The 23,736-nt window shown below is 37.9% G+C and overlaps 1 protein-coding gene across 5 annotated transcripts in view; it reads right to left on the bottom strand.

Moving 5' to 3' along the window:
• Window positions 1-23,736, bottom strand: part of Clock (clock circadian regulator) — an 84,662-nt gene that overhangs the window by 46,631 nt on the left and 14,295 nt on the right. For 3 of the 5 annotated variants that reach the window (XM_055629218.1, XM_055629213.1, XM_055629215.1), the window contains exons 3-7: window positions 14,439-14,506; window positions 13,702-13,779; window positions 3,251-3,340; window positions 2,612-2,671; window positions 2,013-2,161 (exon numbers count right to left, since the gene is read on the bottom strand). In XM_055629218.1, coding sequence (XP_055485193.1) covers window positions 2,013-2,161; window positions 2,612-2,671; window positions 3,251-3,297 — 256 coding nt within the window. In that variant the 5' untranslated portion in view covers window positions 3,298-3,340; window positions 13,702-13,779; window positions 14,439-14,506. Of the gene's footprint in view, window positions 1-2,012; window positions 2,162-2,611; window positions 2,672-3,250; window positions 3,341-13,701; window positions 13,780-14,438; window positions 14,507-23,736 lie in introns of those variants that run through there. The other 2 variants (XM_055629214.1, XM_055629216.1) reach the window with 2 other exon arrangements.

The following is a 23,736-nucleotide window of genomic DNA, read 5'->3' as shown; positions in this document are numbered from 1 at the left end:
TATGATCCCCCTGCCTCAGTTTCCAAGTGCTAGGATTATAGATGAGCACCACCACGCCTCAACACTGTTTTTTCCATTTAAAATGCAGACATATAACAACAACCAGACAACTTAAAGATCAATGTGACAGGCTGTACTCTATCTTACTTTATAGTGAAAAGAATGGATTATACTATTTTAACATTTTTGTTACCAAATAGTTAAATGTATATTTACATACTGAAATTGGCATATTATAACATACTAAAACAGGTAACTAAAAATTATAGTTAATAATTCTGTGACATATAGACATGCTCTTCAAATTATTGCTGTCAATTACATACAAAATTATATATACAAATTCATTCAGATTTGGTTAATATAGGTCTACCTTAGATGAATAAACACTTTAAAAATTTCTCTGGAGTTAACACAAAATTTCATTTCTGTGAGAATTATACACCCAACTATGGAAGCAAAACCTAGTTAATGCCAAAATTAACTATTGTTAATTGTTATTGTTAATTGTTCTATTGTCAGATGGTGGAAATGTAAGCATTTCACTTTATTTCATTCAACAATCATTTACTGAGCTCCTACACTGTTTTAAAGAACTGATTTCACTGAGTGTGCCATGTAAACAAAAGGAGCTCAATACAGTGAGGACACTATTTACAGAGAGGCTCAATGTAAGTGACTGACATATTTACAAAAGAATCAGTAGAAGAGAACATGGGATGTATGATATGATGCTAACATAAATGAAAACATTACAAAAGTATTTTCATGTTTGAGTCCTGGGAATCTAATCAAATGGTATAAAAATGGAAAAAGCCAGTTTAGGAGGAACTGGCTTGACAAAATGAATACCATTTTGGAGGAACTGAGTTTGGAGACATGGAAAGTGGTATCTACAAGTTAACTGGAAATACAAGGATGAAAATTTTGCATCTGAAAACAAAGATTCATCAGTAGCTTAATACAGATGCACAGCCACTACAATCATACAAAGAGTTATCCACAGGAAAAGAGGGTTGAGAAAGTAAGAACACAAGGATAAACCTTCAGAAACATCCCATTTTCAGAGCAGAGAAGGTAAGAGGAGAGAGTGACAGACAGGAAGGGGAAGTGGCAGCAGAATATGGAAGCCACGGGAGAAGAAAATCAGTAGCAGGCAGATCAAGACCACCAGTTCTAAGTCTACAGAGTAAAGAAGAAGAAAAGGCTCCTGCTGTACTGGGGATGGATGGGTAATGTCAGTAATGAAAGTAATGGCACACAAACCAGTCTAGCAGTGCATTACAAGGGGTGGTAAGGAAAACGGAAACAGAGGCAGCAGTTAGCATCTGTCTTCCCAAAAACTGCATGTTACTTCATCTGAAAAGAAAGCATACATCCTTCTCTACTTCTTAGAATTTAGTATCTAGCCTACTTAAATACCAAATTCTTTAAAAGTTTCTTTTCATGACTGATTTAGCCAAGATAATTGTTTTCTATTAACAAATATTTTTAGGTGTGTTTATTTCCTAGACATACACTGAAATGACCTTTTAAAGTGGCCTAGAACCCTACGTGCCAGATTCACAAACACGCCTATTGCCTTTAACACAAACATGCTCAGTTACATTCACATCTTCCTGCTTTTGCACATAGTATCTCCTTTGTGTAAAATACTGTCTCACTTACTTAAACTAAAAGAAAGACTCAGTTAAAAAAATAACCTATTTGTACACCTTTAAACATTATTTCTTTTATGATACAAGATCAGTAAAAAATGTGCTTGCAAACATAAAAGTTTACAAACACTACTTTTTTTGTATTTTAATTATATGTTTCCAAATCTGTCTCCCCTGGCTTAAGCTGAAAGCCAAGAAAGTTGTTCTAACTTTATTAGGACCTAGAATACAGAATCCACTAAATGTTTGTTGAATGAAAGAATGAACACACTAGGAATCCTTTTGTAGTTTTATCTTAAACATCATACAACTCATATTTTAAGGGGATGCCTCTTTTAGAAGTCAGTATTTTACCTTTATGTTTGCGTAAAAAGTCAATGCTCTTCTGCAGAACAGTGGACTTGTCCATCTTCCTCGAGTTTCCAGGGAGCATAGAGCCCAGCTCCTTAATGAGAACATTGAACTGATCTCTGCGCTTTTTTTCTGACTTGTTTCTAGACACTCTATGAAAAAGAAATTAAATGTGTAGTTTTTAAACAATCCATTTAATTACACAAATAGTTTCATAAAGTGCTCAATTTGGACACAACATAATTTATTTATGCTTTCTTTTCAAAAAGTCTGGAAAAAATTTGTAAGTTGCATACTGACCATCTAAGCTTTTCTACTCTGTTACTGTTTCTAATACATGTAGTATTATACATTATTTACTATTTTCTTATTTTAATATTTCTATTATTTACTTATTTATATAAATAGCTGTGTATGTCTGTATATGTGTATGTGCCTGAGGCTAGGGATATCCCCTGGAGCTGCAGTTACAAGAAGTTGTAAGTTGCCTGATGTGGGTGCTGGGTATTGAAATCATGTACTCTGCATGAACAATACATGTTCTTAACTACTGAGCCATTTCTCCAGCCCTAATTTAATGTTTTCTATTTCATAGCAACTACCTTTTTGCTTTGTCCTTGTCATCTTCTTCCACCAATCCATCAAAAATACTACTGTCATCTCTACAAGAGAAAACAAAGTAAAAAACTGAGTAAGAAGAGCACAATAAGCACCGCCATAAGTAAAGCAACAGGAAAGCCTGTTCAGATTCACTTGTTTCTTAGGTGATCAAAGAAATACAGGCTCAGGAACCATGAGCTTATTTTCTAATAAGGTTTAATTAGACTTAATTATATTTTAAGTTTTTCATACCTGAATTTTTTTGTTGTTCTTGTTTGTTTGTTGTTTGTTTGTTTTTTGAGACACAGTTTTTCTGTGTGGTCTTGGTTGTTCCCAAAACACTTTATAGACCAGGCTGGCTTTGAACTCACAGTGATCCGCCTGTCTCTGCCTACCTGAGTGCTAGAATTAAAGGTGTGCACCACCATACCCAGCTTCACACAAATTTTAAGGGCAGTTATACTCAGCAATATGTACAGATCAGGTTAAACAAGAATTTATTTAATTTAAATATCTTATTTCAAAATTTTCATAACTACTGAAAATCTACCTAAAGCCAGGTCGAAATTATGTCACTGTATTAAACTACCCACTTGAAATTATATTAACCATTATTCTAATAGTAAATTTTAAAAACATACCTGTCAACAATTGAGCTCATTTTACTACAGCTTACGGTAAACAGCATAACACATTATGTTTTCTTCTTGTGGTAGACATTTGTACTTCTCCTTGGGAGAAGGAAAAAAGAAATGGTTATTAGTTTTCTAAAACACTTTTACAAAGTTATCTTGAGAATACTATAGGTTACTCAGCAGACTTCAAATGAAGCTGGTACGTTATTTTCAAGCAAACATCTTTAGATGGGGAATATTTTAGGCATTTTTCTAACAATAATATAGAAAAATTCAAATTCATGTATTTCTATAAAGTAATAAACTGTCATTTTTAATACTCGGCATATACTTTTGACTATATAACTGATCACAAGAATACCATCTAATAAATATTTGCTAACACTCTATTTTCTGCTAAACAGCATGGTAGTACTATCTATATGGAGGAGAAGCTCAGATCTACAGGCAAAAATCTGATTTTCTTGATAAATAGCACTTACTAAAGTTAAATCAAGATCAAAGAACCAATTTAAATACTCCCTTTAAGAAAACAAAAGCAGTCACTAAAAATCTCCCAACCGAAAAAACCCCAGGGTGAGATGGTTTTAGTGCAGAATTTTATCACCCTTTCAAAGAAGAGCTAATACCAATACTCCTCAAATTATTCTACGAAATAGAAACAGGAGGAACATTGCCAAGAGTGGCCAGTCACCCTGATACCTAAAACACACAAAAACTCAACAAAGAGAAAGACTTTCAGACCAATCTCCTTTATGAACATTGATGCAAAAATACTCAATAAAATACTAACAAACCAAATCCAAAAACACTTCGAAAAACACCATCCATCATGATCAAGCAGGCTTCATCCCTGGGATGCAGGGATGGTTCAACATATAAAAAACCATCAATGATCAATGTAATCCACCATATAAACAAAGTGAGGAAATAAAACAACATGATCATCTCATTAGATGCTGAAAAAGCCCTTGACAAAATCCAACACCCCTTTATGATAAAAGTCTTAGTATCAGGAATATAAGGCACATACCTAAATACAATAAAGGCAATGTACAGCAAGCCAATAGCCAACATTAAATTAAATGGAGAGAAACTTAAAGCATTTCCACTAAAATCAGGGACAGGAGATACAGCTGCCCACTCTGTGTTTATTCAATATAATACTTGAAGTTCTAGCTAGAGCACTAAGACAACTAAAGGAAATCAAAGGGGTACAAATTGGAAAGGAAAAAGTCAAAATATCATTATTTACATAAGTGATCCTAAAAATTCTACTAGGGACCTCCTACAGCTGATAAATGAACACCTTCAGCAAAGAAGCTGGATACAAAATTAACTCAAAAAAAAATCCATAGCCCTCCTACATACAAATGCTAAACTGGTTGAGAAAGAAATTAGGGAAACAAATCCCTTTACAATAGCCACAAATAATATAAAATAGCTCGGTGTAACTCTAACCAAGCAAGTGAAAAATCTGTATAAGAACTTCAAGTCTCTGAAGAAAGAAACTGAAGATATCAGAAGATGGAAGATCTTCCCATGCTCATGGATTGGTAGAGTTAACATAATAAAAATGGCCATCCTACGAAAAGCAATCTACAAATTCAATGCAATTCCCATCAAAATTCAAACACACTTCTTTACAGACCTTGAAAGAACGATACTCAACTTCATATGAAAGAACAACAACAAAAAAAATTACAGGATATCTAAAACAATAATGTACAATAAAAGAACTTTTAGAGGTATCACCACCCTGATTTCAAGCTGTACTACATAGCAATAGTAATAAAAACCTCATGGAATTTGCATAAAAACAGACAGATTAATCAATGGAATCAAATTGAAGACCCAGAATTAAACCCACATACCATGGACACTTGATTTTTTTTTTACAAAGAATCCAAAGTATACAATGGAAACAAGAAAGCATCTTCAACAAATGGTGCTGGTCTAATCGGATGTCTGCATGTAGAAGAATCCAAATATCCCTACCTATCACCCTGTACAAAACTCAAGCCCAAGTGGATCAAATACCTCAACATAAAAACAGATATACTAAAGCTGAAAGAAGAGAAAGTGGAGGAATAACCTTGAATGTGTTGGCACAGGAGACAACTTCCTGAACAGAATACCAACAGCTCAAGCACTAAGATCAACAATTAATAAAAGAGACCTTATGAAACTGAAAAGCTTCTGTAAGGTGAAAGATATCTTCAAAAGGACAAAATGACAGCCTACTAAATGGGAAACACTCTTCACCAACCTTACATCCGATAAAGGACTGATATCCAAAATATTACCCAGCTATTAACTTAAAAAATTAGACATCAACAAACCAAGCAACCCAATTTAAAAGTGGGGTACAGAAAAGGAAATAAAGTAGACATCTGAATTAGATGGAGGGAGGAAAGTGGATGGAAGAGCGGGTGGAAATTGGATGGAGAAGAAGGGGTGGAGAGGGGAACAGAGGTGGGGATAAGGTATGGGGACAGATGGGAAGAGAAAATGGAAATGGGGGGAAGGCATCTCTGGAATGGGAGAGGTTCCCAAAAGTGTATGAGGGTGGCCCTAGGTGAGACTCCTAGAAGCAGGGAATATAAAGGCCACCTCCTGTAGCCAGGTGGGACTTTCCAGTGGAAAGTCATAAAACATTAGACCTAAAATTTATCCTGCCTACAGAAAGTGTCAGGATAAAAATGGAGCAGAGATTAAGGGAATGAGCAACCAATGACTGACCCAACTGAGATCCATCCAATGGGAGAGCACCAACACCTGACACTATTGATACTCTGCTATGATTGCAGACATGAGGCTAGCAGGAGGCTTCACCCAGCAGCTGATGGAAACATGAAGAGCCACAGCCGAACAACAGGTAGAGCTGGGGGAGTCTTGCAGAAGAATGGAGAAAAGGACTAAGGGAGCCAGAGGGGTCAAGGATACCACAAGAAGACCTACAGAGTAAATTAACCTGGACCCATGAGGGCTCACAGAGACTGAATCACCAACAAAAAAGCATGCATGGGCTGGAACCAGGCCCCCTACACATATGTAGCAGGTGTGCAGCTTGGTCACCAAGTGGGTCTCCTAACAATTGGGGTAAGGGCTGTCTCTGACTCTGTCGCCTGCCTTTGTAGCTGCCTTGTCTGGCCTCAGTGGAGGAGGATGCACTTAGTCCTGCTGTGACTTGAGGTACAGTCCAGGGTGGGAGGGGGGTGCAAAGAAGGGGAGGGAAAAATGGGGGTAGAGGAGGTATGAGGGTAGGATTAGGAGGAAAGGAGGGAGGGAGCTTCAATCAGGCTGTAAAGTGATTAAATAAATTAATGGACAATATGGGGTACAGATCTAAACAGAGAATTTTCAACAGAAGAATCTCTACTGGCCAAGAAGCACCATTACAGCATTAAATGTTTGAACATTAAAGAAATGTTCAACCTCCTGAGTCATCTGGGAAAATGCAAATCAAAATGACTATGAGATTCCATCTCAACAATCATCAGAATGCCGAAGATCAAAAACTCACTGGACAGCACATGCTGGAGAGGATGTGGAACTAGGGAAACACTCCTCTGCTGCTGTTGGGAGTGCAAACTTGCACAAACACTTTGGAAATCAATTTGGCGCTTTCTCAGAAAACGGGGAACAGCTCCATCTCAAGACCCAGCTATACCACTCCTGGGCATACACCCAAGAGGCTCCACCATACCACAAGGACACATGCTTAACTATATTCATAGCAGCTTTATCCATAATAGCCAGAAACTAGAAAAAAACTAGATGTCCCTCAACTGAAGAATGGATAAAGAAAACGGGGTACATTTACACAACAGAATATTACCCAGCTGTTAAAAACAGTAACATCATGAAATATGCAGGTAAATGGTGGGAACTAGAAAAGATTATCTGAGAGAGGTAACCCAGCCCTGGAAAGATATGGTATGTTCTTATTTATAAGTAGATAGTACCCATAAAGCACAGGGTAACCAGGCTACAACCCACACACCCAAAGACACTAAGTAACAAGGAGGGCCCAAGGGTGCTTCAATCTCACCGAGAAGGGGAAACAGAATAAACATTGGGGGTGCATGGAGGGAGGAAACTGGGTGGGGTAGGGGGACGGGAGCAGGAGGAAGAACGGAGAGAGAGCATGGGGAGAGAGAACTGGAATAGGTGTGGGGGGTTATTCTGGGACAAGTTAGAATCCTAGGACAATAGAAACTCTTAGGAATCTATGTGGGTGACCCTGGTTAAGACTCCTAGCAATGGGAGTTAAAGTTTGAAACGGCCATCTCCAGTAACCAGGAAAGACTTCCAAGGGAGAAACTGGGACACCAACCCAGCCGTAAAACCTTAGACTCTCAATTTCTCCGACTTACAAGACGTACAGGGGTAAAGGTGGAGCAGAAAATGAAGGAATGGCCAACCAATGACTGGCCCAGCTTTAAAAAAGGGAAATCTGTTATGAGCAAGGAGACAGCTATCTAATCAATTATAATAAAATGCACAGTGAAGGTTGTATTGTTCAGCGGTATCACCTAGACAGGAAGCAATCACATGTGTCTGTGAAAAAAAAAAATGGCTTAAAAGACTTCCTGACTCACTATTAAGCTTTTCTCTACTACTGTCAACAATAATTAAAAAAAAAAAAAAAAAAAAGTTGCTCAGCGTATAACTTCACTCATAGTCATACATGCAACTTATGACTCTACTTGCTCACAGGGTAGTTCAAGATCTTTTTTTTTTCTTTACTATTTTTCATATTAATTAGTTTATTTACTTTGTATCCCAGCTGTAGCCCCCTCACTCATTCCCTCCCAATCCCACCCTCCCTCATCTCCTTCCTGCCCCTCTCTAAGTCCACTGATGGGGGAGGTCCTCCTCCCCTTCCATCTGATCCTAGCTTATCATATCTCTTCAGGGCTGGCTACAATGTCCTCTTCTGTGGCCTAGCAAGGCTGCTCCCCTCTGGGGGGTGGGAGGTGGGGGGTCAAAGAGCCAGCCACTGAGTTCATGTCTGGTAGCTCAAGATCTTTATTCTACTTTCCCAGCCAATAGATAGCTTAAATGAAGTGAAATGAGGAAGACTAAATATCTCCAGAGCAAAACTCTTTTTAAGAGTGTCAAACTAACAAAACAATGTGGTAATAAAGAAACACACAAAACACCCAGAAACTCAGCTGCCAATTCAAAATGACAAGCCATGGCACACTTGCTCATCAGGAGAGTTCCATTTTAGAAGTTATATCATGACCCTGCTCAGGAGAAATTCCAAGTATACAGCCTACTCATATGGAATAAAGTATTGACATTAATAGAATGAAATGATAGCCAGTGTGAGTTTGAGAGGATCAGCTACAATTACTTAAACACACAGCACACCAGTTCACCAAAATGCAAAAGGGTCAAATTAAAGCTAGGAATTAAATGTTCCTTTACATAAGCCCTGGAACTTCAAGTCACAGATTTAGCAGGTGAGTGTGTATCACATTACAATGTCATAATGACAGGGTGCTGAGGCACAAGCACTGGTGTGGAAACACTACTTTAAATGCAAGCTTCTCACGGAATGGGCAGCCAGCATTAAATGTGAAAATTCTATGAGCTACAGCATACTACACTGTAGAGAACTAGAGACAATCTCAGTGTCTGGCACCCATCTCTGGCACAGAATTCTCCACATGAGAACGTTTCCCTTCTAAATAAACTGTGCAGTGTGTTATTAATGGCATTATACTGCTACCCCTGTGTACACTGTGGGCATATCCACTATCACCCACCGCAGGCTTTCTTTTTAACTGCTGCCACTGATCAATACATCAGCATACTTCATCAGTTAGTACTTCTTAGCTTAAGGAGACCAATAAAATAAAATAAAAACCCACTTCTCTTGCCCACCAACCCTCTTTTGCTACTGCCATATTTTTCTCCTTTCTCTAGGAAAACTATAATGTCCTTATTGCTGTTCTTTTGTTCTACAATTTAGTTTTCCGCAGGTAAGAGCACGTATGACGTTTATAGTCAACAGTTCTAGGAAACTTACTATAAAATCAGAACCCCTGTACCCTGACCCCATTACCCATTCGCTGAGTAATAAACTCTGCTACTCTGAACATCTTTTGCTAGTTTTGATTCTTTTGTTTTTTGAGACAGTGCCTAGATAGTCATAACTTACTAGGATTGTCTTAATGTATTTAAATTAGCCTTTTTGGATCTCAAAAGTGTCTAGAGTTTTAGGCATCTTTTACTTAATTCTACTAAAAGGATTTAATTGTTTTTAGGGAGCAAGGGGACTTTCAGAACTTCAATGCATTTATTTTTACATGTATGGGTCTTCTGCCTATGCACCGCATGAGCCAAGTGCTCTCAGAGGCCAAAGACAGCATAAAACCCCTTGGGACTGCAGTTACAGGTAACTGTACGCCATCAGTCGATGCTGGCAACTGAAGCTGGGTTCTCTGGAACCGAAGTCAGTGATTTGACTTGCTTTCCTGGGTGGTTTTTGTTTTTTGGTCAATTAGACAGGAGCTACGGTTATCTAAGAAGATAACTGAGAAAATGCCACCATTAGAGTAGCCTGTATGTAAGCTCTTAGGCATATTTCTGAACTAGTTATTTATGTAGATGGCCGAGCCAGTGCCACCCTTGGATAGGTGGTCCTGGCATGTATAATAAAGCAGTCTGAGCAAGCCATGAGGAGCAAACCAGGAAGCAGTACTCCTCTATGGTCTGCTTCAGTTCCTGCCATCAGGTTCCTGCTTTCATTTCCCTCAGTCATGAGTGTGACTTAAAGAGTTCTACCCTAAAATGAATTCTTTCCTCTCCATGTTGCTTTTGTCATGTTTTTAATCACAGCAATAGATACCAACTAAGAAAACTACTGAGCAATCTTTCCAAATCCAAGGATTTGTGTTTTTTTTTTCTTTCTTTCTTACATTATAAACATATACCCCCAATTTTCCAAAATCATAATTCTTGTGTTTTTGGTTGTAAGCTTAGCCTTTAATGGCTGAGCCATTTCTCCAGCCCCAATATCACAATTCTAAGTTGCAAAAATACAAGGAGGTGAAATGTTAGAGAAGTCAAGCAATCAATACCCTAGTATCCTTCCTTTCTTTCTGTTTCCTGGCGACCACAAGTGAGTAGCTTTTCTGTCATAATGTTCAGGCTTACCACAAGCAATGACGCCAAGTGGCTGGCGATGAAAACCTCTGAAACTACAAGCCAAATAAACCTTTCCTCCTTTTAAAAAGTTGCTTATCTCAGGTATTTTTGTCAGGGTGACTGAAAGCTGACCAACACATCATGACTTTATCATTTTTTATTTACTCAATTCTTGCTTACCAAAGAGAAATTACCAAAATTTCAACACCACTTATTATTACACCTTTTATTGTGACTGACTTCTTTCACCCTGGAAGTCACCTCTCTGTTTGTATCCTATTTTCCATTTATTTTTCTAGCTGTTATCAGTCATTCTGTAGGCTATAATTTATACCCTCTCATTCAAGCAAAGTTTCTTAAATCATTCACTATTTACTGTTTTCCTTTGTTTCCTTGACTTTTCTGAAAATTTTACTATCTGAATATGGAGGATACAACACAGTTAAATCATTTTTATCTAACTTTTACTTTTCTCTCTATTTTTAACACATTGCTTTTATTTTTCAAAACTTCCATTCAGCTCAGACTCCCCCTCACACCTCTGCCTGCCCCCACCCCATTTCACCTGCTAACACTAGAGAGGAAAGAAACAAGAAACAAGCGGGGAGAGGAAAATTAGGATAATCCTGCAACCAATCTCCCGAAACAACCAACAGTCACCTACCTCTCCTAGCATTTACAGATCCTCTGAAAAGTTCCCAGAATTCCAAACATCATACAATCACAGATACTATATACAGCTAGAGCACTAGGCAAATCATAGTCAGCTGCTACAGAGAGTCCGAAGCAGCTCTCTATCCCCACACCTGGGACTAAAATGAAAATGTATTCTTAAAATATTTCTGTGTTTTCTAAAGAAATAAAAATTCCAAAATTGCCACTACAGTTTCAGAGTCAAAAAAAAAAAGAAAGAAATTTCTTAAATATATTTGCAACAAATTACTCTGTTTTAGTACCACTATCACTTTAATTTCCAGAAATAAAAAAGTGCTCTCAAATTCATGGCAATTTCAGAGGCTCTCTGGAGACAGAAGTTTCTCAGACCTCCCACTGCTAGTTTAAGAAATGCACTACACTTTCTTTTGCTTTCCAAGGCGCAAAATTTTGTTGCTATTAATTTCTCACATTCTCGATGTCCTTGTGAAGTTGTATTACTTGCAAAACTTACTTTTCTTTCTTTAGCTGTGACTGGTTAATCTTGGTCGACATTACTAGATTAAGAAACGTCTACGACAGCGGCTCTCAGCCTTCCTAATGCTACAACCCCTTAACACAGTTCCTCACATGTGGTCACCCCATATTAGGTTTTTGTTTTGTTGTTATATCCTAACTGTAGTTTTGCTTCTGCTGTGAATCATAGTGTAAATATCTGACATGGAGAATGGTCTCAGGCGACCCTGTGACAGGCTGAGAGGATCTGATCTAAGGGATTAACGGTGTAGCCTCTGGGATTACTGACAGGGTAGTGCCAGGGTCACATATATACTAAGGGGTCTGACTTAAACAGATTAGTCCTTTGACAGACCCATATCTGAAGTTATTATTGGGAGGTGTTAAAAGTTAGGAGGTAAGGCCTAGTGACAGAAGTAGGTCAATGGTGGCCAGAAGTAGGCTCTATCTTGTTCTGCCTCTTCCGGTATCCTGCTCCCTCCTCTGTTTCATGTTCCTGCTAATGTTCAACCTCCCACGAGTCCAGAAACCCAAAAGCAAATAACCACAGTCTACTGAAACCAGAATCCAATATAACCACCATGAAGTCTGTCTTTAAACAGCTTATATCAGGAACTACACCAGTGACGAGGGAGCTAATACACTGGCTTTAAGGAGATTTCCAGACACAAAATTAAGCTACAGTGTTTGCCATCCCAGTCTAGATGTCCTCATTCTCTCTCACCACTTTTAAGGTTGCATTCATAACCTTCACTGAGACTGCTCACTGTAGTCACAAATACTGCATTGCTATATGCAAGGGCTGGTTCCCTGATTCTCTAGATGATCCCTTGGTGGATGTGATGTAGATGATCACTTTTGTACTGAATTCATGATCTCTTCTCTTGGCTTCTATGACAGACCATTTCCCAGCTTTTCTGTTCACTTCAGTGACCACTGCTTCTCCTATAATAAATATTGGTCTGTACTAGGGTTGAATACACATCCTAGGTAACTGAACACAAACTTTTAAGCACTTCTTATGCCAACAACTCCTAAACCTATTATCTTAGTTCTGATTTCCAGCTTTAGAACCTTAAATACAGACTACTTTCTTTTATTCTTTTTTTTAGTGGCAGGTTACCACATGGCCCAGAGTGACCTCAAATTTTGGATCCTCTATCTCTGCCTCCCAAAAAGGCATGTGCCACCATATCTACATAGCTACAGTTTGTATAGGTGTGTAATGTATGTTATGTATATGCACATGTACGTGCAGGTGCGTGCATGTATATAAAGCAGAGACTGACACGTATGTCTTCTTCTATTGTTCTCTAGCTAACTTTTTGAAACAGAGAATCTGACTGAATGTGAAGCACACCAATTTTGCTAATCTGGATAGGGAATAGTGGGGATCCACCTGTCTCCACCCCTTCGTGCTGGGATTACAGTTACACATGCTACAACAGCTTTTTTGTTGTTGTTGTTGTTGTTTAATGTGGGAGTTAGGGATCTGAACTCAGACTAGGCCTCATGCTTGCATTGCAAGCACTTTGCCCAGGAAGCCATCTCTCCAGCCACTGTATTCTACAGGTTTTCAAGGTGTCCAAAATATAACGCAATTTAATCAGAGGACCTGACTTCCTTCCCGCATGAGTTTTACTCCATCTTCTTGTGCAAGCTGATCATCTGGCAAGGACACACTCCAGCCACATTTATATTCTGTTCAAGCATCCCAGTCATTTCTGTTCCCACTGACAATGCAGCTTCTTTAATCTTTCAGAGCTACAGAAGGCTTAGCACCTGCCATTTCACTCACAACTAAAATGACGTTTTCAACACAGCCATCACCGAGCTCTAGTATCTGTTTTTAATTCTCTTGGCAGCACTAATGCTGGTTTACTACTTGTCTTCTTTGAAAATGCAATCTTCCTGAGACAGGAATCATCATGTAATCATTACAGTAATACATAAACAGTGACCACTGAATGGCAAATGTTTTGAGTTGGACTTAACATAAAGAAAAATTTTAGATAATCCTCTCCTTAAGTAAGTATACCAAGTAATTTCTAAGTTCTTTTACATATTTTTTTCTGGAAAAAAAAAAAAAAACAATTCAATGGAGCATTATAGGATGCCTTTACCTTTTTCACTTTTTAGATCTGTAGAATGGAATCTCCAAAACCCACGGGCCTTCCTCCGTAGAACTGACCATGAGAACTCTGTTTAAACGAAACAGAAATGCTAAATGTATCCAATTTATATACAATTATCACAAAAAACATTTTAACTAATTCATAAACATAGCAAAAATTAGAATTTTATTATAAAAACGTACAATAAGATTTAAATTCTATAAACTGATTCCATAAAAAAAATAGTTTTAAAACTACAAACAAGGCCAGAGACCTAGGAGAAAACCAAATAGTACTGTTCTGCCAAAGGGATGTAGCTATAAAATGGTCACTAGTAACACTCGGCTACCCTCCTCGGTCAGTTTTTCTCAGCCATCGTCACAGAAGCTTCATTCTGCAGTAGATGAGAACAAATACAGACAGCCACGGGTGGACAATGTAAAGAAATGGAGACCTTGGGACACTCAGTCCTAAATGGAATGTCTCCATCAAATCCCTCCCCTCAGGATTTAGGAAACCCAGAGAAGAGGAGGCACAAAGGATGTTAAGAAGCAGAGGGAATGGAGAACACTAAGGAAACAAAGCCTTCTAAACACAGCAGGCCTGATGGACACATGACCTCACAGAGACTGTGGCAGCATGCACAGGGCCTGCACAAGTCTGTACCAGATGGGGTCCCAAATGAGAGGAAAAGTGAACTCAGCCCCACCATAACCCAGAAGCTATGTCCACTTGATAACACTCACAAGTGACAACCAGTCCTCTCCGATGGAGTCTGGGGGTCGACACGGCTCTCTAAGGGTAGGTCTCATGCCTACAGGAGATGGGCAACATATAATGAACTCAATGGCGTTTCGTTTCTGAAGGTCTCTGTCTCCTAAGCTTTGACAAGGCTTTAAAACAAACAAAAAATCTTGACAAGTCTTTTGAAGAGATATTATGGCTTCTAGTTTGGTGCTTTCAGGGAATTCATGTGTATGAATCTGTGTGTCTCTACATCTTCACATATATCTTGTGCTTTTTCTTTGGCTAATTTTTTTTTTGTTTTGTGGCTAATTTTTTTGTTTGTTTTGTCTTATTCTGTTTGTTTTTATCTTATTTTATTATTATTCTTTAGATGCCTGTTTGCAAAAAGGGTGTGCATTCTGATAAGAAGGAAGGTGGGGACATCTTAGAGGAGCTGAGGAACAGGAAATCAGAATCAGGATATATTATGAAAAAAAAATTTATTTTTAATAAAATGAAAAAAGAACACAGAAAAATTATAAGCAAGATAAATCACTTTTAATTCTCTACAGAAATTGAACCACAAGTTCTTTTAAAAACTACACAGAATCCTAATGAACATACAATATAAATAAATGTAAGGGGTGACATCAATAACAAAGGAGATTTCTGCATGCAATTCAAATTTTTAGTTTACAGAGACTTGCATTTTATAATACTCATGGCAGTAACAAGTATTTCTATAAATACACAGAAAAAGTGAAAACAGTGAAAGCAAAATAATATAAAAAGAAAGTAACAAATGCAGAGGAACCCAGCAAGGAAAGAGGAAGATGAGAACTAGAGAGCTGGAAAACAAGAAATTATACTAACATAAAGGATTATGTCCTCAAGTGCAATGCGTAAGATCCAACCACAGAGTACCAATAAGACTCACTTTAGATTTAAAAGTACATAGGCTAGAAGTAAAAAGACGGAGAGAGACCTTCCAGATAGGTCAGGTGGCAAACAGAAACAGGACATATGTGACCATACTTACACCACACCAAAGAGAGCTTAAGTAAAAAACTGTCACAAGATAAGGACACACACATACACACACACACACACACACACACACACACACACACACACACACGTTATATCACTCAAAAGTGCAGCAACTATAAATGTATATTCCCATCAACAAAGCATGCAAATCTAAGAAGCAGAGTAAATGGAAATAAAACAAGGGACAGATCATTCTGCTAAAGATGAAAGCAGAATTACAGACCAAACATACAAAAAGAATATTTCATGGAACAGAATGTACACTCTTCTCAAATGCACTGAGAAAATCTGTAGAACAGGTCACATTTTATAAAACAAGTTTTAACAAATTTAAGTCTAAAGTACACTTTCTAACCACAACAGAATAAAAACAGAAATTTACAAACATGCAAATTTAACAGCACACTATTACAAAAGCAGAGGGCTAAAGACCAAATCAACAGCGCAATTATCTACTATTCTTCGACAAACAGAAACCATCACAATGCATGGTCTTAGAGCAGCATTTAAGTACCCATGGTAAGAACTACCACATCTGGAGTGCAGCTCTGTCATGAGCACATGCCTTGATGTACCCATAGCCTTGGGACCAACATGCAGCTCTGAAAAAGGAAAATGAAGAAACCTCGAAACCAGAGACAAAAACAGTCAAGTCCATAGTCTGCACAAGGAAGGAAATAAAGGTCAATCAGAATAAGGCCCACCCCCCAAATCAAGCCAAGTCTTTTTTAAAAAAAATCATTTATGCTGATATGCTTTCGAGTCTATTACGTAGATTCAGATAAATCAAATGAGAAATAGAAAATTCAACTAAATCACAGAAACAGGACTGTAAGACATTATAACAACAAATGAGACAAACAAAAACTGGATAATCTCCTACAAATACACAACCTGTCAAGACTTAAAAATGAAAAGAATCGGAATAGATAAATATATTCACCCAATAATCAAAAACTACTCACAAAAGAAAAAACAAAAAACAAAAAAACCAAACTGGTTTCATTGATTCTATCAAACCCTGAAGAGTTAACATCTTTTCTCCTCGAACTCTTCCAAAGAACTTAAATGAATATTACAAAGTGAGTCTATTACAAAGCCAGAATGATCTTAACCAAAATCCAAAAGAAAAAAGTAAGAAAAAGAATGGAAAGTTCAATATGGCCGTGCCATGATGACTAACACTATCAACCTCACAGGACGTAGCCTCATCTAGGAGGTAATTCTGGATATCCCTGTGAGAGATCTTGAGATTTAGTTGACTGAGGTGCCAAGACCCATGTATGTGTGTGTGTGTATATTTATGTATGTGTGTACATATATATCCTCCTTAACCTACCTTCAAAGTGCTCAAATAAAAACATACAAGGGTAGATTTAGTCCCTCACATGAGTATTTAGTTCAGTCAGTTGACTGATTACATTGTCTTGTGGCAAGTCAAGTCTACCTCTGAATCTGTAGTATGACAAGGCAGATGAGGTTCAAATTGCACACAGAGTTTGCACCCGCTAAGAAACAATTATGTGAGGTCAATGCAGATGTGCAGACAGTGCACTACTCCACTAGCATAAAGCCGTGATGGACTTCAGATCTCAACATGAACCTAAGTTATAAGGCAGACCTTGATGTAGACAAGATAGCCTGGAGACGTCCACTGACTTATCTTCAAGTTCTCTTACTCCTTCCTGTCATCTCCATTGTGCTGAACCCATACGGTAAATTTATACTTCACATATTACATTCTTCAATTCTGAAATTCTATTTGATTCATATTCTAATTTTCATGGGATTTTGAAATATTAGATGCAAACCCTTAAACCCTATTTTCCACTCATACAACTGCTTAGCTTTAACTCAAGTCTTGTTTAAGGTCTTTCTTATAATTCTACCTCTTCTCATGGTTTCCTTGAGAAGAGGCACAATTTCCTTTTGCTTTGTATGTCATGAAAATGTACACTGTACTCCAGACACTCCAAACATTGCCGCAGGACAACTGCAAGACCCCTCCTGGAGAATATGACTTTAAGTCTGGACCACAGGTTTTAAGTAGCCTTCTGTGGGTGGTGGTCCCCAGGCAAGCTCCATTTTCAAAGCGCTTGCCTTACTATTTGGAGTCACCATCTCCATGCATAACCCAAGCATGGTTCATTTTGTAGGTCACTTCTCTGGGCTTTGCTTTTGGGGATCTGTTCTGAACTCAAGTAGCTTGAATGTGGTTGGCCCTTGTGGGTTTAGACACACAAACAGCTGCCTTCTCTTACGATTTCCAAATCCAGAAAGCTTTTCCACTTCTTTAAGCCAAAGACACTTTTCCTTCAGCATTTTGAACGTTTATGGCACCATGGAAATAAAACTGTAACTTTACGTGTTTGAGGGTGAGCAGGGAATAAAAAGAGGAAAGCTCCCTTTCCCACATCCATGCTATCTGTCCTACTAGTCTGTAGTGTTTTCCTCCATGCACCGCTGAAGGGGCTGTTCAGCTTTGACTTCCGCCCCTGCCTGATGCCTATGATTTACTTCTCATCTTGGGCTTTTGCCATCTAACCAGAGTTCTTACTCTGCTTCTGCCATTGTACTTTACATATTTCACAACTAATTTTTACAAAGCACCTTCAGAGTCACTGATCACTAAATTCACTAGACCTATCATTTTCTAGTATTTCTTAAGAGCTGCAATTCCCCTAAAAATAAAATTTCCCTCTTAATTATATGATTATATATATATATATATATGCCTAGGAGTGGTATAACTGGATATGATTATATCCCTTTTAATAATGGAATATAATCTATACAGAGGATAAATAAAAAATAATATTCAAAAAGAGATAAATAGATGTTGCTTTTATTTTACTTTCACTTACCAATATTTTCAGAATCTATAAAAATTTTCCTTCACTAAAAATCCTGTACACTATCTTTAAATTCTGTAAAATAAGATTTTATAAATTGAACTGTTGAGGAAACTGTGTAGACAAGTTCAATTATAAATTAAGGTTTGGTGGAGAGTTAGGCAAACTTCAGCAAACTTACATGAATATATACAAATTTTCCTATCAATAAGTAGCTTTGTCTTCTGTAAAGCAAAAGACACTGTCGTCAGAACAAAATGGTAGCCTACAGACTAGGAAAGGATCTTCACCAACCCTACATCTGACAGAGGGCTAATATCCAGTATATATAAAGAACTCAAGAAGTTAAAATGCAACAAATCAAGTAATCCAATTAAAAAATGGAGCACGGAGTTAAACAGAGAACTCTCTGTGGAGGATTGTAGAATGGCAGAGAAACACTTAAAAGAAATGTTCAACATCCTTAGCCATCAGGGAGATGAAAATCAAAACGACCCTGAGATTTCACCTTATACCCATCAGCATGGCTATGATCAAAAACACAAGTGACAATACATGTTGGAGAGGATGTGGAGAAAGGGGAACCCTCCTCCATTGCTGGTGGGAATGCAAACTTGTACAACCACTTTGGAAATCAATCTGGTGCTTTCTCAGACAAACAGGAATAGTGATTCCTCAAGATCCAGCTATACCACTCCTAGGCATATATCCAAATGATGTTCAAGTACACAACAAGGACATTTGCTCAACCATGTTTATAGCAGCTTTATTCATATTAGCCTGGAAACAACCCAGATGTCCCTCAGTTGAGGAATGGATACAGAAATTGTGGTACTTTTACACAATGGAATACTACTGAGCAATTAAAAATGAAGAAATCATGAAATTTGCAGGGTAAATGGTGGGACCTAGAATCGATCATCCTGAGTGAGGTATCCCAAAAACAGAAAGACACATGCCGTATATACTCACTTACATAGACCTATAAGACAGGATAAATATACTGAAATCTATACATCTAAAGAAGATAAACAAGAAAGAAGACTCGGGGTAAGATGACCAATCCTCACTTAGAAAGACAAATGGGATGGACATTGGATATAGGAGAAAACAAGTAACAGGACAGGAGCCTATAGCACAGGGCCTCAGAAAGACTCTACCTAGCAGTGTATCAAAGCAGATATTAAGACTCATAACCAAATCTTTGACAGAGTGCAGGGAATTATATGAAAGAAGGGGGAGTTAGTAAGACCTGGAGAGTACAGGAGCACCACAAATATATCAGGAAACAGGGGTCTTTCATGAGACTGTTTCTCCAACCAAGGACCATGTATGGATATAACCTAGAACCCCTGCTCAGATATAGCCCATGGTAGCTCAGTGTCCAAATGGGTTCTCTAATAAGGGGAACAGGGACTATTCCTGACATGAACTCAACAGCGAGCTCTTCGACACCCCCCCCTCCCAAGGGAGGAGCAGCCTTGCTAGGCCACAGAAGAGGACATGGCAGCCAGGCCTGAAGAGACTTGATAAGCTAGGAAGGGGAGGAGGTCCTCCCCTATTAGTGGACTTGGAAAGGGGCAGGGAGAAGATGAGGGAGTGTGGGATTGGGAGGGAAGGAGGGAGGGGGCTACAGCTGGAATACAAAGTAAATAACCTGTAATTCATATAAAAAATAAATAAATTAAAGAAATAAGTAGCTTTATGTGTGTGTGTGTGTGTGCAAGCACATGCACACTAAAGCTTTACAATGAAGTAGCTTCTATGTTTTTAGAGGCTAATTTATTCTTAGAACAGCAGTTCACCTTGCCTTTTAAAGCTTTCAGAAAATAATATACATTTAATTATACCAATAAATCTAGTCAGTGAATTGACAGTACTCTATAAAGATGAGATTTAAAGAAAATTTATTTTCATCAAAATGCTACTCCAGTTAACAAAAATACCTCAAATCCCAAAAGCAAACCTTTTAAGAAGCTGGCAATACTATGACTGAGCCTATCTGATGGACATAAGATTCCAACCAGCCTTTTCTTTCATTCAACCAACACTCTATCCAATCGTGCCAAGTTATTGCTAGTTGTGGGAGACCAATCAGTGGTGAACAAAACATGTACAATGACTAATGTAGCCAACCCCCAACTGCCTGCCATCACACACAAAAATAGTTTTTTCTATTTTTCAAAAAGGAACTGGATTTACAGTGATGAGTATCCCCACAGTCGCTAACAAGTGTTCCAGAGGAAAAAGAGCGGTGAACACTAAAATCCCGGTCTTCCTTCTAACAGGGTAAAACTGCCTGTGTCTAGAAGGGTCAGTTAACTTAATTCTGTAAGGGACCATCCAGAAGGGTCCTAAAGTCTCCGCTGCCACCAACTGTACTATCACTATAGCTTGAAAGCAGGCACACAGAGTCCACACAAAACAAGAGTGGCAACATCTTAGTAAAATCAACACTAAATCTGAATTTCATCCTTTTTATGTATCACAGTATTCCTACAGGGTTTTTCTGCTCTTTTGTTTTTGTTTTAAGCAAACATTACTCTTAGTCTCTGCGCCACAGAGAAATGGGCAGCTACCATGCTGAACTTAGCAATGTGCAGACCTCTGATGTGAACTGAAGTTGCAGCACATAACTGGTCCTTATCTTACAATGGAAAAACAGAAAGTATATAAACAATACAGCCATTTACATGTAAAATATTAAAACATGGTAATTGTTCATCTCTAAGTATAAAGCCTGACAAATAATTATTTTACTATACAGCCACTTGCAAATAAGCCCCCTTTGTCACAGAAAATGGAAAAATATAACTCTTATTTTTGAGAGAGAATTGGGAAATTTTCAGAAATTGATAAAAAGAAAAGAAAATCCATTTGCATTTCAGCTACTTTTCATTCTGTTATATGATTACTAAGGCTCATATTAGAGGCTTAGTCTCAGTGAGTGATACTACTGATCATGAATGTTAACCTCATGAATGGACTGATTAATCCACAGCTGATGAGCTGTAAGGAGATGGTACCTACTTAGAACAACCAGGTCACTGGGAGTATGCCTTTGAAAAGTAGCTCTTCTTCCCAGACTTCTCATATCTGTTATGAAATAAGCACCTTCTCCACACTCCTGCTGCATGGTGTTCTGCCTCCCCCCAGACCTGTGATAACAGAACAAGCTGATCATGAACTAAAACCTCTGAAAACTCTAAGCCAAGTAAAACTTTCCTCCTTTAAAAATTGTTGTAAGTTTGTCACAGCAGTTGGGGGCTGACTAATATATACTCCTTATAAACATGAAAATTATAAAGATTTTAAAATAAAAGCTACAAAGAAAAGTAGCAGACCATGCCCCAAATACATTTATATTTCCCTCGTAAATGCCTACTAGGACATTAAAATGCCACCATATTACAATTAAGAAATAAAAAAGAAAATGGGCAAGCCTCTGAGCTCAAAAAGAAGCCTGAAGGCATTGAGTGAAATTCATCAAGTTCAAAGACTGACCTAAAAGGACTGTGAAGCTTCCCAAAGGCATGTATCTTACAATTTGACAAAGTCAGCCTCTGAGGTTTACCTGAAAATAAAAAATAACTACGTGAACAAGAGCAGTTGCTTACCAAATCCAAAGTATAACACTGAATCCATTGTTACTATTTTAAAATAAATTTGTAGGGGTGTTCCTATTTGCCAGAAATTGGAAATGTGCCAATGAACATAATAGATCTCATCAATATCTACACTTCAGTATAGAGTAACTTCAAATGGATTAAATAGCTTGAAGGACCACCACAGGGTAGAGAGACCAAGACAGCAGTACAAATGAAGCAATACAAAGTATCCTAAAAAATGGGCACTTAATGTACACATGGCTATGATCTAAAACCTAATAAAGAAAGGAAATGAGTTCCAGAAAGAAAATATGGTTTTGTCCAGAGAGGAACAGCACATTCAAAAGTCAGTTATCAGAGAGAACATGGCATCTGCATAGCTGTATAAAATTAAAGAAGCGCAGGGTAATTTTCAGAGAGTCGTGTAAGTGTGCGCTGTGTGTGTGAACCCACGCACGCGTGTGCCTGTGTGTATGCATGTAGGGGGCTGAGACAGGCAAGAAAAGAAAGTGAGAAGTGAAGTAAAGGAGAAAAAAAAACAACAGATTATGAAGCAAATTGCCCTCAGTTACACAGGGCTTAAAAGCCAAAGTCTTCCACCCTCAACTCTCGACTCCAGTATACTAGCTGTGCACTGGGTCAGAGGCTCTGAGAGGAATCTCAGGAAGAGTCTACACTGGCTGACTAGAGGACTACCCTGGATGATTAGCCAGCCTTGCTACAAATAGGTGAAGTGGTCATCTTACCATCAGGGGCTCATCAAGCAGAAAATGAAGGAGGGGAAGGAAACATTTTCAACTACTAATTCATAATTGCCAAAAACTTTACTATGCTCAAAGCACTGTTTTAAGTGCTTTACATATTACTTCAATCTTCACAGCAGCCCTATGTGTTGTCTACCAACTACTATTTTAATGACTATATACACACACAAACAGTAATTTTTAAAGACTACGCAGAAAGCAAGTAAAAAAATACATCACTTATAATCTCTTAAAAACACCAAATACTTAGTTATAATTAGCAAAATATGAATAAGACTTCTACATTAAAAGTTTGTTGTTTTCTAAATTCATTTTTATTTTCTATATGTATGTTTTGCCTGCATGTATGTATATGTATCACATGTGTGCAGCACCCAGTGTGGAGGCCAGAAGAAGGTTCCCTATCCCCTGGAACTGAAATGATAAATCCACCATGGGGTGCTGGGAATCCAGCCTGGGCCCTCTGAAAGGGAAGCAAGTCCTAGTCCACCGGGTCACCTTTCCAGGCCCAGATTTTAAAAGGTTTAATATACAGATATATATATATATATTTTTTTAAATCTGAGTAGCATGTGAATTTAATACAATCCTATTAAAACGCCAATTAAGATATATTTTTTTTTAGACAGACACAGGATGATTCCAAACCTTAAATGGAAAAGTATAGGATAGCTAAATTCAATTTTGAAAAAGAGTAAGTGTCAGCAGTGACTCCAACTTGATTTCAAGATTATGTTACCGCAGTAATCAAGATTGTGTAGGATTACCAAAGAAACAGACATAGTGAGCAAACAGATTAAGTTTAACACAAAAGTAGACAACGATATTGATAAAAAACAAAACATAATCAAAAGCAGCCCACTGGAGAAAAAATAACCTTTCAAAAATGGTACTAGCACAAATCTGATATAAAACCATAGGCAAATAAAGAAAATCTGATTAAGGGACCCCTGACCTGATCTTCAAACTTCATACAAGAAACTCAATATACATCTACATTTAAAATTTGTATTGAGAGGGAGGGGGTAAGTCATGTACATGCAG

Source organism: Psammomys obesus, unplaced genomic scaffold, assembly GCF_907164565.1.
Source record: "Psammomys obesus unplaced genomic scaffold, mPsaObe1.curated_primary_1811, whole genome shotgun sequence".
Taxonomy (NCBI): Eukaryota; Metazoa; Chordata; class Mammalia; order Rodentia; family Muridae; genus Psammomys; species Psammomys obesus.
The sequence above is the reverse complement of the archived record's forward strand: the minus strand, read 5'-3'. Positions and strand labels throughout refer to the sequence as shown.